The sequence below is a fragment of the Sus scrofa genome, chromosome 2 (genome assembly GCF_000003025.6).
Source record: "Sus scrofa isolate TJ Tabasco breed Duroc chromosome 2, Sscrofa11.1, whole genome shotgun sequence".
Classification (NCBI taxonomy): Eukaryota; Metazoa; Chordata; class Mammalia; order Artiodactyla; family Suidae; genus Sus; species Sus scrofa.
In genome coordinates, this window is record NC_010444.4 from 71,213,944 (window position 1) to 71,231,476 (window position 17,533).

The following is a 17,533-nucleotide window of genomic DNA, read 5'->3' on the forward strand; positions in this document are numbered from 1 at the left end:
TCGGAGCTGTAGCCACCGGCCTACACCACAGCCACAGCAACGCAGGATCTGAGCCGCATCTGCAACCTACACCACAGCTCATGGCAACGCCGGATCTTTAACCCACTGAGCGAGGCCAGGGATCGAACCCACAACCTCATGGTTCCTAGTCGGATTCATTAACCACTGAGCCATGACGGGAATTCCCCAAGCACCCTTCTTTAAAAGAGTGCACCAAGGAGTTCCCGTCATGGCTCACTGGTTAGCGAACCCAACTAGCATCCATGAGGATGCGGGTTCAATCCCTGGCCTCACTCAGTGGGTTAAGGACACTGCGTTGCTGTGAGCTGTGGTGTAGGCTGGCAGCTAGAGCTCCAATTGGACCCCTAGCTTGGGAACCTCCATATGCCATGGGTGCAGCCCTAAAAAGACAAAAAGACACACACACAAAAAAAAAAGACTGCACCAAATACACGTGATTCTCAGAAGAATTTGAGACCCTTTGTCTGGGTCTGTCCCTTTCTCCTTTGTGTGCCTGTGTGACACACCTTTACTTTGCCAAGTACCCTGTATTTGCTTGGGGACCCTTGGCGACAATGATGTAGTCTTGGCAGATGATTACCAGTTAGAGTGATTCTTGCTTCAATAGATGTTCACAGCAGTGGTGTGTGGGCATTGAGAACTGGAGTGACCCAGGATCCTGTGAGTCTCTTTAAAGAAAAGTGAGGAGGTGATGGAGGGAGTGGGCCGTCCCTGCCAAGGCAGCAGCTGAAACAAAGGCCCAGAAATATGAAGGTCTGTGGCACACTGGGGAAACTCGAGTGAGGGGAGAAAGGGGATGAGTAGGGCTATCATGAAGGACCTGGCCTTTCTTCCTTGGAAGGCTGCTCTGTAGTGACAACTTGAGGCCTGGCCCTGTTACTTATTAACAGTGTAATGACTGCCCTTGAGCCTCAGTGGGTGGTGACCCCACTGACCTGGAGAGCTGGAGGGGAGGAGCTGGCTTGTTGGGGCTGGGCATAGTGACCTGGACGAGTCCACGGGGCTGCTGCATGGAGAGATGAGCTGAGAGACAGCCAGAGATGGCCACGACCTGAGAGTCATTGATTGTCAGGCAGATACCAAGGCCCGGCTGTGGTTGGTGCTTGTGGGGACAGAGCTGGTTTGACCCTGGATGAGATATGCAGATTTGGAAAAGTCAGAGGAAGGGATCTGGATGGCAAGGTGGCCCCTACATGCCTAGAAACTCTGCTCTTGGGGTTTGGGTTCTTCGTTGTTGCCAGTTGACCGAGAACAGGCTGCTCAGCCTTGAATGGATGTGTTAGGTGGAGTCAGCATGTGGAGGAACAGGGCTGTCGTGCAGAAGTTCCATTTTTTAAATCTTAAAAAAATTTTTTTTTTCTTTTTATGGCCACATCTGCAGCATATGGAAGTTCCTGGGCCAGGGGTCAAATCGCACCTGCAGCTGCCAGCCTACACCACAGCCACAGCAATGCTGAATCCTTAACCCTGGTTTGAGGCCAAGTATCAAACCCGCATCCTCACGGACACTATGTCAGGTTCTTTTTTTTTTTTTTTTTTGTCTTTTGTCTTTTGTTTTTTTAGGGCCACACCTGCAGCGTATGGAGGTTCCCAAGCTAGAGGTCAAATCAGAGCTGTAGCTGCTGGCCTACACCAGAGCCACAGCAATGCCAGATCTGAGCGGCGTCTTCGACCTAAACCATAGCTTATGGCAATGCAGGATCCTTAACCCCCTGAGCAAGGTCAGGGACTGAACCCGCAACCTCATGGTTCCTGGTCGGATTCGTTTCCACTGCACCGCGACGGGAACCCTTATGTCAGGTTCTTAACCCATTAATCTACAGTGAGAACTCCTACTATTTATTTATTTATTTATTGCTCTTTAGGGCTGCAGGTGTGGTATATGGAAGTTCCCAGGCTAGTGATCCAATCCGAACTGCAGCTGCCAGCCTACACCATAGCCACAGCAGCTCAGGATCTGAGCCATATCTGTGACCTACACCACAGCTCAGAGCAGCACTGGATCCTTGACCAACTGAGCAAGGCCAGGGATTGAATCCGTGTCCTCATGGATACCAGTCAGGTTCATTTCCACTGCACCACAACAGGAACTCCCTGAAATTTATTTTTTTCATTTATTTGTTTATTTATTTGGTCTTTTTTTTGCTATTTCTTTGGGCCGCTCCCGTGGCATATGGAGGTTCCCAGGCTAGGGGTCTAATCGGAGCTGTAGCCACTAGCCTACACCAGAGCCACAGCAACGCGGGATCCGAGCCACGTCTGCAACCTACACCACAGTTCACGGCAACGCCGGATCATTAACCCACTGAGCAAGGGCAGGGTCCGAACCCACAACCTCATGGTTCCTAGTCGGATTCATTAACCACTGCACCACGACGGGAACTCCTGAAATTTATTTTTTAATTCAGTTTTGACAAATGAATAAAATCATGTGACCACCACCATGATCAAGCTGTTGGAAAATCTTACCACCTGAGAAACAGAAATATTTGCTCATGTTCCCACTGTGTTATAGTCAACCCCTTCCTTGCTCCCTGCACCTGGTAACCACTGATCTATCCCTGTGGTTTTTGCCTTTTTTTCTTTTTTCTTTTTTCTTTTTTTTTTTTACTTTTTAGGGCCACAACTTTGGCATGTGGAAGTTCCCAGGCTAGGGGTCAGATCAGAGCTGCAGCTGCCGGCCACAGCCACAGCAGCACCAGATCTGAGCTGCATCTGTGACCTACACCACAGCTGGTGGAAATGCCGGATCCTTAACCCACTGAGCGGGGCCAGGGATCAAACCCGTGTCCTCATGGATTCTAGTCAGATTCTTAACCTGCTGAGCCACAACAGGAACTCCAGTTTTGCCTTTTCTAGAATGGAATCACGCAGTATATATTCTTAGAGTCAGCAATGTGTTTGAGACTGACGCAGATTGTGAATAGTAGTACTTTTTTATTGCTGAGTAATACTCTGTTGTACCATGTACAATATGGTTCATCCACTGAAGGCTTGAGGGACATTAGGATTGTTCTAGTTTTTGGCAATCATGAATAAAGCTGCTATAAGCAATAATGCATAGGTTTTTATATATGAATAAAAGTCTTTATTTCTTGTGTGTGAGGACTAGGAATAGGGTTGCTGGGTCTTATGGTAAGTGTGTATTTAATTATAAGAAACTGCCAATCTTAAATGGCTGTAACATTTTTACATTTCTACCACCATGAAAGTTCTAGTTTCTCCATATCCTCACCAGAATTTGATATTGTCTGTTTTGTTGTCATTGTTTGCTTGCTTTTGTTTTATTTTGCTTTAGACCTCCTAAATGGGTAGTGGTACTTTGTTGTGATTTTAATTTGCATTTCTCTAATACCTGTTAGAGGTAAACATCTTTTCATGTCTTTATTTGCCACTCACATATCTTTTCTGTGTCAGTTCACATCTTTTGTCATTTTTAAAATTGGGTTGTTGGAGTTCCCCTCGTGGCGCAGTGGTTAACAAATCCGACTAGGAACCATGAGGTTGCAGGTTTGGTCCCTGCCCTTGCTCAGTGGGTTAAAGATCCGGCGTTGCCGTGAGCTGTGGTGTAGGTTGCAGACGTGGCTCAGATCCCGAGTTGCTGTGGCTCTGGCGTAGGCCAGTGGCTACAGCTCCGATTAGACCCCTAGCCTGGGAACCTCCAAATGCCGCGGGAGCGGACCAAAGAAATAGCAAAAAGACAAAAAAAATAAAATAAAATAAAATTGAGTTGTTGATTTCCTTATTGTTAAGTTTCAAGAGTTTTAAAAAAATATTCTGGATACAAGTCCTTTTTTCAGATGTATGATTTGCAAATATTTTCTTCCAGTCTTGGATTGTAATTTTCCTAGCAGTATCTTTTGCAAGAACAAGTTTTAAATTTCAGTGATATCCAGTGTATCAGTTTCTTTTAAATGGATTTGGCTTCTGGTATGGTATCTAAGAAATCTTTGCCTCACCCAGTGTCACAAAGATTTTCTCCAAGAAATTTTTCTATTTTTACATTTTAGAACAGAGGTCGGCACACTTTTCCTGTAGAAAGCCAGATGGTAAATATTTTCAGCTTTGTGAACCATATGGTCTCTGTCACAGCTACTCGACTCTGTCACTGGAGTGCAAAAGCAGCCGTAGACAAAACATACGCAAGTGAGACTAACTGTGTGCCAGTAAAACTTTATTTATAAAAACAAGTAGTGGGCTGAACACACTTGGTCCTCAGGCCATGATTTGCCAACCACTGTTTTAGAAAGCTAACTTTTTACCTAACATTGAAGACACCCCACACTGGATAATGAGAATGGGTAATTACTGCCCAGTTTATCATTCATGAAAGCAGGGTGAGGGGAATAAATGCCTAACTTGGAACAAAAGTGAAGGGAGAAAGGGATAAAGGAAAAAAAAGGAAGAAAAATGTCTGAATCACATTTTGAGCAAACTTCAGTGTGCATTTAGATTTTTCAGAGTTAACCCTTGTACTTTGGTTCAGGCTTCAGCAAATAATTTTGTTTGTTTGTTTTTGAGCTAATGATCTATCTTAAAGTCTCATGGCCATAGGCTGTTTAACTGATTTGTGGAGTTTTTCATGATTAAACCCATAAGGGCCAAGCTTTCTACTAAAAATTGTATTTATTTAACCATCCCCATTAAATAATTGTATTTATTTAACCATCCCTATTATGTCCAGCATTTTACAAAAGTAAAATCCAGCAATGGGCTTGTGTGTTCCTCCAATATATCACCCTTCATATGTGTGATTATTTCTGTAGAACAGTTTCCTACAGCTCCAAGTCAGAGGGTAGCCATTCATATCAAAATTTTTGGTAAGTGGGAGTTCCCCTTGTGGCACAGTAGAAACGAATCTGATTAGGATCCATGAGGATGCAGGTTTGATCCCTGGCCTTGCTCAATGGGTCGGGTGGGGATCTGGCATTGCAGACGCTCAGATCCCGAGTTGCTGTGGCTGTGGTGTATGCTGGCAGCTACAGTTCCGATTCGACCCTTAGCCTGGGAACTTCCACTTGCCGTGGGTACAGCCCTAAAAAACAACAACAACAAAAATTTTTTTTGTAAGGCACTGCCCTGTTACCCCTCCTAAAGGTTGTACCATGTCATAGTCAATCAGTTGTGTGTAAGGTTGTCCCCCCCCCCATCCTTACTTACATTGGGTTTTATCTATCCTGAGTTGTATTCCATCCAATCTGACAAAAAGTAGTTTCTCTTTTTATTTTGCATTTTCCTCATTGTTCATGAACTTAAGCTTCTTTTCATGGCTTATTAGCTATTTAAGTTGCCAGCATCTATTAGTTGCAGCTTATATCCTTTGTCTACTTTTCTGTTAGTGATGTGTTGATTTTTCTTATTAATTTGTAGGTGCCCTAAATCAGTTTTTTCCCACCTCAGCAGTATTGACACTTTGGCCTAAATAATTCTTGGTTGCTGGGGCTGTCCTGTGCCTTGTGGAATGTTTAACAGTGTCCGTGGCCTCTACCCACTAGGTGCCAGGGGCACACCAGCACCTGCAGTTTTGAGAGCCAGCAGTGTCTCCAGGCACTACCCAGTGTCCCGTGGGGACAGCCTTACCCTGGGGGAGAACTGTGGGTCTAAATAAGGTGATTGGTAGTGTTTTCTCCCAGGCTGCTGCCTGTGTGTGTGTGTGTCTGAGAGAGAGAAAGAGAAAGAGATGCTTTTACCGAAGTTTTTAACCTAGAAAGTCTAATGTGGCCTATCTTTTATGTTACGGTTCTTGATGCTGAACTGTTTTGTAAAGAGCAAGGAGCCTGAAACACTTTTAGGTAAATAAAAGAAATGCTGGGGGATTGGACTAATTTTTCATGTGGTTTACTGTCCGAAGCAAGTGAAAGAGTGGAAAGTGAGAAGGGGAAAGGCAGAGAAGAACTGAAGTTCTCCACCAGGAAACAGGGAACCAGACTTGATTCCTCGATTCCTCTCTCCTTGTCTTGGGGCAGGCAGGAAATCCTAAGCAGGAAGTGTGTTCAGGTTTTTATATAACCACTGGCAAGACTGTTATTAAAGGAGGCTAAATGCTCCTGACACTGGGCGCTGGATTTTGAAGCATAAAATCAGAGCTGGGCAGTAGGAATCTGGAGAGAGGGGTGGGCTGCCCCCTGAGACCTCTCAACTGTGGGCAGCAGGGTTTTTCTCTCGTGATAACATTTCAGCCCCATGGGGTGCCTGCTTCTTTAGAGGCAGTGACACAGGACATCTTAGAGTAGACAGCTACACCGCAGTGCCTGTGAGCAAAACCTAGAGCTAGTGGTGCTTTTAGAAGATCGATCATGGCATTGCCATGAGCTGTGGTGTAGATTGCAGATGCGGCTCAGATTCTGAGTTGCTATGGCAGTGGCATAGGCTCCACGTCTTTGTGGCTTCCTAGCTCCTTTCTTATTTTTTGTTTGTTTGTGTTTTGGGTTTGTTTTTTATTTATTTATTTTTTTTAATTTTTATTTTTTTTGTCTTTTGAGGGCTGCACCCACAGCATATGAAAGTTCCCAGACTAAGGGTCAAATCAGAGCTACAGCTACTCGCCTGCGTACAGCCACAGCAATATGGGATCTGAGCCAAATCTGCAACCTGCACCACAGCTCATGGCAATGCCAGATCCTTAACCCACTGAGCGAGGCCAGGGGTCGAACCTATGACCTCATGGGTACTAGTCAGGTTTGTTACCACTGAGCCACAACAGGAACTCCCCCAGCTTCTTTCTTTTGGCACAGAATAACACTCCATTGTGTGCACATACCAGATGACTGGTGTGTGTTTCTCCATTTGCCTACTGAAGGGCATCTTGGCTGCTTTCAGTTCGGGGCCAGTTAGGAATAAAGCTGCTATAAACATCCACATGCAGGTTTTTGTGTGGACATCAGTTGAACTTGCAGTGTTGAAAAGAATGATGCCTAAGTGCAGACGCAGTATGAGTGTTGCCTTAATAGCCTGCAAATTGGAATTCCAGCACCTGGGACTGACTTCGGCTTTTTTTCCCTCCTGCAGATCTTAAGAAAATACAATGTCTAATGGTTATGAAGACCACATGGCCGAAGACTGCAGGGATGATATCGGGAGAACAAATTTGATTGTCAACTACCTCCCTCAGAACATGACCCAGGAGGAGTTACGAAGTCTGTTCAGCAGTATTGGTGAAATTGAATCTGCAAAACTTATTCGGGATAAAGTCGCAGGTAAAGAACCAGAGAGGTTTTTGTAGAGAGGGTACGTGCGGCCATCGCGCTAGGCACTGTCCTCTTTGCCTATAACTCTGCAGTATTCGTCAGCACAGAGGATCCGAAGCCTTGAAATGAGGGCTGACAAGTTTCCCTTTTATCTTATCTCTCTTTTTGCCAGTGGGCTGGGGTAAGATGGGCCATAGGGTGCCAAAAGAGGAAAAGTCCATTGTAAGACAGAGGTGGTGGGAGGGGAAGGAAAGTGAGGGGACATGAGACACCAGAAGCACTCTGAGAGCTGAAAGGGACCAGAGAGTAAAGCCGGCCTGGTCCCATGTGTAGAAGAGACTCTGGCCAGCACCCTGCTTGGGGAAGGCCTACCCTGTCTCCCCTCTACACGGTCAGGCCCACAGCAGAACAGAGTCTCCTCTAGGCTGACCTTTGTTAGGTTTGGGCCACTCTGACTGACTGCCGTCACACTATCCTCTCGAACGTCTGAAACACGCTGGGCTTGAGCTTTCGGGGGCTGGAGCAGCGCAGCAGATCATGGCAGGCTGTGGGGTTGGCAGGCCAGCTCAGAGGCCTTCTCTCCCACACTGTCTCAGTGTGACCAGAAGCCTCTGAGCCTCAGTGTTTCCATCTGTGAGGTGGGGATGGTGGCTTCTGCATCCTGCTACTGCCTGCCTCCTAAGGCTTGCAGAAGGCCTGGTACCTGGTAAATCTCTCCCCCTAGAGAGGCCTCTGTTCTGAGGGCATGGTTTATGCACAGAGACCAGTGCTGTGAAGCACTTTGTCGTTTCTTTTCTCCCCAGGAGGGAATATTCTAGAGAGCCCTTCTCTCTCTCCCCCTCCTCCCCTTCTCCATCTTTCTCCTCCCTTCCTTCTCCCTGCCCAGTCCTCTTGGGAGGGCTCTGGCTGCCACCTGGGCTTATAGGATAGCGATTCCCTACACCAAAAAATACTTGCTAAGTAAAAAGCCATATTTACTATGTAAATACAATAATACCTTATTATATTTTCAATATACATTAGAATAATATTACTGAACCCCATATACCCATCGTTCTCTTCCATTGACTCTCAGCATTTGCCAATAACACGAAGGTCCCTGTCCTGGGATGACTCCTGCAGAGGCTGGCTGGCTACTGGGCAGGGAGTTAGTTCATCAGAGGGGAGTTTTGAACTTGAAAGTTCTTTAAGGACCCTTCCATTTCTGAGAGTCTGCGATTTGATAAATGTCTTCAAAACAGGAACTGTAGGTAATACACACAAAATTGAACAGTGTTGGAATGTTCTAGAAAGCACTCTCTCTCCAGTTCCAGGAGACCACCTTGATTAATAAGAGAGTCCTTGTTCAGAGGGGTTTTGAAATTCTCCTGCGCTGCTCCTAAGTCTGGCTTTTCTCCTTTTATGTTCTGGTAGAAGGGAGTGTTCAGCAGCACTGATATTCCTGAGCGAGGGCAACAGGCTCTGTGAGCCAGCCTTCTCGCTACCTGACTTCTTTGTCTCTTGGTTTGTTGTGGTTTTCAAAGGAATGTGAGCTATGTTAATAGGAGCACCTAGATTTGGTGAGATCAGTCCGGAGAGAACTGGTTTTGAGAACCCACGAAGGCAGCAAAAGTGTAATTTGGAAATGATTTCAGTTCAGAAATAAACTTTTCCTGCTCTTTTTGGGTAAGGTGAGTGTGGTGCACCAGGAGTTGTGGAGTAGGCGGGCCTGGATTGGCATATCAGTTCCACACCTTGCTAGTGGTTCTTTAAATTCAGTGAACTTAACTTTATGGAAAACCTGTTGCATTCACTTTTCTCATCCTCCCACTGGTGTGTGAAAACTCCTTCGAGGCTGGTCCCCAGCTGTGACCTCACGTGTCACTCCCTTTTGTCCTTTATTACACTGCCCTGGTGACACTCTGGATGTGGTTATGGTCTTCTGATTGCTTTTTCCCCCAGCGTGGCTCAAGGGCCCGTCCCAGAGAGGGTCTCCCATCCCCGAGGACAGGCGCACCCCCCTGCCAAACCCCGAGCCCAGCCTACAACAATTTCAGCGTGTTTTCTCCACTCAGGCCCCCTTTCTTCTCAGGTGACGACTGCTTCCTGCTTCCCAGCCACCTTCTCCTCTGTCCTGTCCTTCTCAGCATCGCAGGAACCTCAAGTTGTGCAAATACCCACTTTTCTGGGTCTTTCCAGAGTCATCCGCCAGCCTTCAAACATGCTCTAATCTCTGTCCTTAAAAGAGTTCTTGGAGTTCCCAGGTGTCCCAGCAGGTTAAGGATCCAGTGTTGTCAGTGCTGTGGTGTGGTTTGATTCCTGGCTCAGGAAATTTCTCCCTGCCATGGGTGTGACCAACAAATTAAAAATGAGAAAGTCCTGGAGTTCCTTTTATGGCTCAGCAGTAACTGTTATTATCTATTATTCATGAGTACTCAGGTTCAATCCCTGGCCTCACTAGGTGGATTAAGGATCTTGCATTGCTGTGAGCTGTGGTGTAGGTCACAGATGAGGCTCAGATCTGGTGTTGCTGTGGCTCTGGTGTAGGCCAGCAGCTGCAGCTCTGATTTGACCCCCTAGCCTGGGAACCTCCATATGCCATGGGTACAGCCCTATAAAGACAGAATAAGTAAACAAATAGAGTCGTTGCTAGATTCCGGGACTCCCTCTAACTCGAGGCTGCTGCACTTGAGCACTGCCAACATTTGGAACTGGATAACTCTTGTGGGATGGCTGCCCTGTACGTTGCAGGGTGTTGAGCAGCATCCCTAGCCTCCACCAGGTAGACGCCAGTGGCACCTTCTGAGGTGCGAAAACCACAAAAATGTCCCAGACATTGCCTTGTGTCCCCTGGGGGACAGAATTGTCCCCGAGTAAGAACCACTATAGCTGATGTCCTTCCTCTCCTGTTCACAGGGCCGTCTCCTCCTTTTGGAAACTTCCTCTTCCCTCAGCTTCCATAAACCCCCACCCCTACTTTCTCCTTCATCTGAGGCCTGTCTCTGCCTCTCCAGCAGCTCTTTCCCAGCCATTAACTTACGCACTCCTCGACTATTCCTAAGCCCCCTCTTCTTCCTAAACCAACACTGGGGTGAGCAGATGCACCCCCATGGCGTAGTTTTAAATTTTTTGGCCATGCCCACAGCATGTGGAAGTTCCAGGGCCAGGGAACAAACCTGTGCCACAGCAGTGACCCAAGCCATGGTAGTGGCATCTCTTGATCCTTAACCCGAAGCCACCAGGGGACTGTGGGCTTAGCTTTATATTCAGTTTGGCCCCTTCTCTTTCAAACAGAAAGTTGTTCTGAGCTCCAGGCTCTTGTGTTTCCCAAGCTGACCTTGACTTTCCCACAAGCCATCTGCTCGTTTCCCAGGGTCTCCATCTTAGCAGATGGCACCACTGTCTACTCAGTGACTCCAGTCAGAATCTAAGCCTGACCTTTGACATATGTCCCTGGCACTCATCCTTCTGGATGCTTCCACCCCTTTTCCTCCATCTCCTCTGCCACCATCTAAACCAGGTCACATCATCCTCTGCCTGCCCTATTACTTTAGGCTCTTAACGGGCCACCCATGCTCCCTTCAGACCATTCTCCTAACTCCTTTTCCTCCTGGCAAAGGAATCTCTTCAACACACCAAATGTCCGCTGTCACTCACCTGATTTAAAACCCTTCAGTTTCTGGGCCCCATTTGCTTTCAGATGTTTTCCTGGCCTGACCTAGTCAGCATTAGATGCTCCTCTTCTAATGAGGCTCAGATCTGATCCAGGGCCGTCTCCTCCTTTTAGAAACTTCCTCTTCCCTCAGCTTCCATAAACCCCTGACTCTTCTAGCAGTCAGACTGATCTGCAGTGTGGGTTTGCACACTGCAGTGAAATTGGAACTTTCTGGCCCAGTAGACCCTTATGGTTCTCAGAGGCAGGGACCCTATTGTATCCCAGATGTAGCCACATAATTGGTGTTCGTTGAATAAATGAATGAATGAATGGGGGTTGGGGGAGAATGCAGATTAGCATGGACATTCATTCACTCAGCAAATATTTATTGAGTGCTGACCAGGCCAGGCACTGGTGATAGGAGGAGTGGGGGACAAGGTGGTGGCTGGGATGCTGGGAATGTTTGATGCGCTGGCCTCACGATTCAGAGTATTTCTGGCCAGCCAGGCCCCTGCATTGGAGATACACGTTTGTTGTTGCCTGTTCCACCCACACTCACTACCTAGCCTTACTGTGCAGCCCTGCCCTGTTCTCTGTCCTGGTGTCCAGCCCTTCTGCAGATGCCATATGGCTGATAGGGGACCATGAGCCAGCCTCTACCCTCCTGGACTATGTCACACTGGCCACTTGGTCCCCAACCTGCACATCCAGCTTCTCTCTCTTGTCTTGTACCTCCAGTTGGGATAAAATCCGTAATCCTGCCTGCAGCTCCCAAGTCTCCTTGAGACCCCGGGCCCCTCATTCCCAGCCACTGCACCCCCACTCACCCTCCTCTTGGGCTGGACTGAGTTGCTTGTCATTTCCCAGACACACCTTGCTCTCACACTCTTGTGATTTTGCTGATACTGTTCCCTCCGTAGGAAAGCCCTTCCACTATACCCAGCCTGTTTTTTTTTCCCCTTAATATGAATCACCTTTGTTCCTACGGAGAAAAATTTAACATGAGACAAACAGGAAGGAAATTTTAAATTATCCACAATCCACTGTTAGTTTTTTGGTTCATGTCCTTCCAGTCTTTTTTCTTTACATATGGTCGTGAGCAGTCATGTACTTTTACAAAACGGACTCATACTCCCTGAGCTTTGAGGGAAACTTTTCTTCCTACATCTTTGAACACTTTTTTCCCTGTCACTGGGTCTCTCCATGGTCACAGTGGTTACATAGTATTTTGTTTTGTGCAGGTTGTGAGTTTACAACAGGTTGTAACTGTTTTTCCATTCCTGGCACAAATCTTTGCTCAGTGGTTATTTCCAGAGGAAATCTTCCTGGAAATGAACTGGCCGACAGGAGAGCATATACTTTCTAAAAGCTCTTGGAGTCTCCTTGTGGTTCAGCAGGTTAAGGATCTGGTGTTACTTCTGTGGCTCTTGTTACACCTGTGGCTCTGATTCAGTCCCTGGCCCGGGAATTTCTTTGTGCCATGGGCTCAGCCAAAAGAAATAAACAAACAAAAGGCTTTTGATCCATATCTCCAACTGGCCCTCCGGGGGGTCTTCAGTTCTCACACCTTTCTGCTTAGCCCTGCCATCCCCTAGGCGGGGCAGGGTTTCTCACCTCTTCTCTTAAGTAAGAAATGACATCTGAATCTGCTCTTGGTGGCAGTTCGCATTTCTAGTAAGGTTCATCTGTTTTCATATATTTACTGGCTGTTTGTACTCTCTCTTTTTTTTTTTTTTTTTTTTCCCCTTGGCCAAACTTGAGGCACACAGAAGTTCCCAGGCCAGGGATGGAACCCACACTACAGCAGTGACCCAAGCTACCGAAGTGACAATGCCGGATCCTTAATCCGTTGTGCCACAAAAGGACTCCTGTTTGTAACCTTTTTTAATAAAAGGCCTCTTGTCCTTTGCCCATCTTCCTTCCTTTGGCACATTTCCTATTTTGTATTTATTGCCTAATTAATATACTCATCCCCCCCACCTCCAAGACCCAGTCTCTCTCCCTCAAGGACATCTTCCCTTGAGCTCTTGTGGATCTTTTGAGAAAGGACTCAACTGCCCTGACCCTTCATGTTGCAGAGTAGGGCCTCGTCCATGGGGCACCTGCCTTCCTCAGCTGCGCACCCCAGGTCAGGGTGAGGAGCCCTGCTCTGATCTGTGAAAGCAAGGCGAAGCGCCATGGAATCATCTCTTAGTCCTCCTTATCCGTTGTCTGAAAAGAGCGAGAGATATTTGCAAATGCAAGAGCACTGACCCAGGAGTCACCCAGTAGGGATGTGGAGTGCTTGGCATGGAGGCAGCCTTGGTTTCTCCAGGGCAGCGGCTCTCCGGGGCCCACCTCTGACCAGCAACAGCACCTGGGGACTGGGAGAAACGCATCTCAGACCCCAGCCAGACCCACTGTTTCAGCCAGTCTGGGTGTTTGAACCTTCCTGGAGGGAGGGCAGTGCTGGTGCCCGGGCAAGTCAGTACCCGAGCTGAGGAGCTCTTCGTACTTGAGAGCTGGGCAGAGGCAGGGGGTGGCGCTGCCCTCGCACATCCCTAGACTGGTCCCAGGGGTCCTTCCCCTCATCTCCCACCCTCCCTGCTCTACCATAGCTCCCATCCCCGATCTGGTTGCCCCCACCCCTGACTCTTGCAGGCCTCACTCTCAAGCCCCAACAGCCTGTGCAGGATCCGTGCCCTGTCTGAACTCATCCTTGATCACCCTCGCACCCCCTCCCACAGACAGACAGACACACACACACACACACTCAGGGCTAGTCTTTCATCGCCCCAAAGGGGGAGATGGCAGGAGCTGACCTGCCTTTGTGGCACTGACTCTGGCAGGCTTGCCGCCTCCAGGGAACAGGAGCATCATCTATAAAGAGCTTTGAAGTGCACCTTTCCATTCCTGCCTGACATCCTGGGTCCTGGACTGAGGAGGGCCCTAGGGAGTTGTCATTACCCCGAGTGGCTTGTGGACCCTGTTAAGAGAAACAGTAGCTTGGGAAGTGAGGGCCTTCCTGCAGGCCTGCTCTGAGCACAGACCATCAGGTGGGGACTCTGCATAACCACAGGGGGCCCCATTTCTCTTGCGCTTCCAGCGGCAGTTCTCTACCTGGGCTCAACACTGGAATCACAGCTCCTGAAGCTGTCCCCTCTCCTGCCCTCCCCACCCTCATTCTGATTTCATCCGGTCCAGGATGTGGCCTGGCGGTGATCGTTTCTATCAGCTGCCCTGGTGATTCTAACAAGCAGCCAGAGTTGAAAGCGATTAGATTACGGTGGAGGAAAGGGTGGAGATGGGTGCTCAGCACTATGTTAAGCCCTTTAATTTCCTACCTCATCCAGTGGATAAGAACCAGGGACTGCCCTTCACTCCTCACCCGACTTCTCTCTCAGTGTACATAGATGCCCACCTCGGAGAGAAGAACAAACTGGGGGACAGAGCCAGTCCTGGCCTGGGCACGCAGCCCCCCAGAGCTCCCTCCTGCATCAGCCCATCTACAGGTCCGCTTCGTGGCTCTTCCTTCTTCCACCCCTGCCCTGGCGCTTGGCCCCTGTCTCACACCTCATCCACCTCACAGGCTCCCCATGGTCTCTGCACTGGCCTTGGCCCCACTATGGCCGGTGTCCGCCCAGCAGTCATCTCTGGACCAGTCCCCTTGTTCATTTTGTGCTGCTGAGGTGGCCTCCTTTCATTTCCTGGAACACACCAGAGTTGTCTCCGCCTCAGAGACTTGGCTCTTGCTCTTGTGTCTGGAATGCTTGCCTCCAGCCATTCCGGTCTGTCTTCTGACATCTCCTCCTCAAAGGGTGCTTCTGACCACCCTGTCTCCTATGGGCCTGTCCTGTTAGTCCCTCTCACACCACCACAGAGATTCTCCTTGTAATCCCTATGATGGCTTTTTCATTGGTTTCTTGTTGGTTGTCTGACCCACAGGCCAGTAGAATGTGAGTTTCATTAAGGCCTGAATTATCCTCCTCAGTGATTATCATGAAACCCCCTAGCCAGCCTGGCATGATGTCAGATAAGTTGTAGGTGCTCAGTTAATACTTGTGGGAGAAGACTGGAGAGGGAACAGGTCTGAGAAAAGAGGCAGAGGCTGTCTGAGGTTGTGTGACCTCTTAGGTGACATTGGCAGGTATGGGCACACATGGTAGTCTAGGAAGTCACCCAGGAAGAGTGGATGACAGAAGGTTGAGTGGCCTTGACAGGGCCAGCAGGGGAGGGGAGCAGAGGCCGCCAAGCACCTGGAGGGAGGAATCAGCAACTAAGGCTGGGCAGGGCCTATGTTCATGGGCCAGGAGAAGCCAGCTGCAGCGGAAGGCACAGGAACATGGCCTGGGGCACCTGAAGCACCAGGAACATGGCCTGGGGCACCTGAAGCACCAGTTACGGAGACAGGTGGCCCCGGCTTGAGACTGGCCTGTGGGAGGAACAGGAACACAAGAAGACTGGAATGCGGGTGGTGCCAACCAGAAAGAGGCAGAGGAGCTGGGCCTGACAGGAAGGCTCCATGGCCTGGCTCTGCAAGAGACGGGCAGAGAGAGGTTGGAGGGCAGGTGTTGAGGAGTAAAAATCTCAGCAAGCCTGGAGTTTGATTGGAATCCGTATGCCAGACATTCTGCATTCTCTGCTTTAACATTTGTAGTCAAGGACCCTGAAGTTCCAGGCCTGGAGCTGGTGTCATCTTCTGAGCTGCAGTTCTGACTCCTGCTCAGTGGGCCCCACAGCCTTGCTGCTCTGGCGTCCTCACTGTCCAGGGCCCTGCCACCAAGGCTCTGAGAGCCGTGGAGTTTTGTTAAAAATGTGGATCTGGGAGGGTCAAGTTTCGGTTTTGTTTCTTTAAAAAAGAAAGTGGCCTGTGCAGAATTGCCAGTAATTTTTGTGGCTCCTCTGCCCTAGAGAGAGCCTAGCTCCACAAGGCTCTTGTTACATGGGGGCTGTGGGGAGTGACTTCCTTCCACATGGGGCTAGGGTAACTTTACAGGGGAGAAACCTGGCAAGCTGACCGCCTTGGCCAGGAGATCAAGGCCAGCATCAGCGATGAGTCATGTGGACAGCATGCACACTGGTGTCACGGCATGAGAAGGGCGCTCACTCTGTGGTCTTTACTCCTAAAAACCCATTAGAACTCCAGTGTGACCAAGAGAAAAACATCTGACGGACCCAGATTGAGGGAGACTCTGCAGCATTCCTGACCACTCCTCAGAACTGTCAAGGCCATCAAAAATAAGAAAAGTCAGAAACTCACACCAGCCAGGAAGAGCCTGAGGAGACTTAACAAGTAAACGTCACATGGGATCGTGGATGGCATCCTGGGACAGAAAAGGACATCAGGGAGGAGCTAAGGCGATCTGAATCAGATATGGACTGTAATTCAAAATCATGTATCAGTACTGGTTCAAGCGTATTCTCCTAGGATAGGATATAACTAATAGGGGAACTGGGTGTGGCGTATATGGGATCTCTGCATTATCTTATCATATCTCTTTAAATCTAAAAAATAAGTCTTTTCATTTGTTTGTTTCCAAGTGGCAAAACTGGGTTAGGCTCTCCACTGGGTCTCACTATTGGACAGAACGGGCCTGGGTTCCTCAGCCGCCACGCCAGCACATCTGCCATGAGGACTCCTGGCTCAGGCCTCATCATGTTTTTGCCATCCAACAGAGGGATGGCACAGAGCTCAGGGACGGGGGTGCCTCTGTCCACCTCTCACCCTCTGTTTCTGTGCCCAGAGCGGTGGCTAGTGCAAGGGGGGAGGCACTGACACGATGCAGGGGTGGGTAAGGTGTGGCCTTGGTGGCAGTTCTCTTCCCTGGGCCTGCTCCTTCAACTCCAGCTGTCATCCATGGCTTTTCTCTGGGCCTCCTAGGGACCTACAGCCCCTCCCTGGCAGTGCTGTGTCCCTCCTGTGGTAGCCAGTTGGTGGTCACTCCCGCCTCTTCTGAACAGTTGCCAAGAAGTTGGGGACATCGTGCCTGTAACCCTGGATTTCTTGGGGAAGAACTCAGGTTTGCACATGCCTTATGACTTCTCCAGGCTTCAGCTGATGATTCTGTCACTGTGGAAGCTGCTGCCAAGGGGGGCCCCCTGGCCAGAGCTGTGTAGGTGAAGCATGAGCTTCCATCTCCTCTTCCCCCAGCTGAGTTTCAGGTTCAGGAAGTGCAGGGAGTGGACACTGGGTGGCGCCAGAGCCCAGCAGGCCTTCCCATTCTGGGGATGGGAGTGGCCTAGACTCTCACAGCTGTTCCTCACTGAGTTCTCCCACCCGTCGGTCCTGTCCTGTCCTGTCCACTCTGTGGTCGTCCTCCTCCTCCATCTAAACCCAGCCTCTTCAGAGCCCGCACCCAGCAGCTGGCACCAGTGGGACAGATCCTCCTCAGGGCTTTGTGATGGGCTACCCAGGATGCTCTCAGTAACAAAGCATTTCTTATTAAATAAACTTTTTTAAAATTAGGAAAATAGCATTTCTTCTTTGTGAAAAATGTAAGAGTTTGCCAAGGAAGCGTGGTGAATAAACCATCAACATAGATTGTAACCGTTATCTCTAACTTCCTTCCCAGAGGCCCTGGCCCTTGGAGTTCTCACGTCTTTTCTTGATCTTCTCTCTGGTCTTGTCCTTTTGAGCCCCCTTGGACATAGTCCCGTTCATCCTCCCCATCTCACTCTTTCGCTCACTGGCTCTCAGTGGTTTACTGATGTC

At 49.0% G+C, this 17,533-nt stretch overlaps 1 protein-coding gene across 1 annotated transcript in view; it reads left to right on the forward strand.

The window, feature by feature from the left end:
* Nucleotides 1-17,533, forward strand: part of ELAVL1 (ELAV like RNA binding protein 1) — a 38,723-nt gene that overhangs the window by 6,803 nt on the left and 14,387 nt on the right. Inside the window, 1 exon segment of the mRNA NM_001195334.1 lies at nucleotides 7,030-7,217. Within this exon segment, the coding sequence (NP_001182263.1) occupies nucleotides 7,046-7,217 (172 nt within the window). The 5' untranslated portion in view covers nucleotides 7,030-7,045.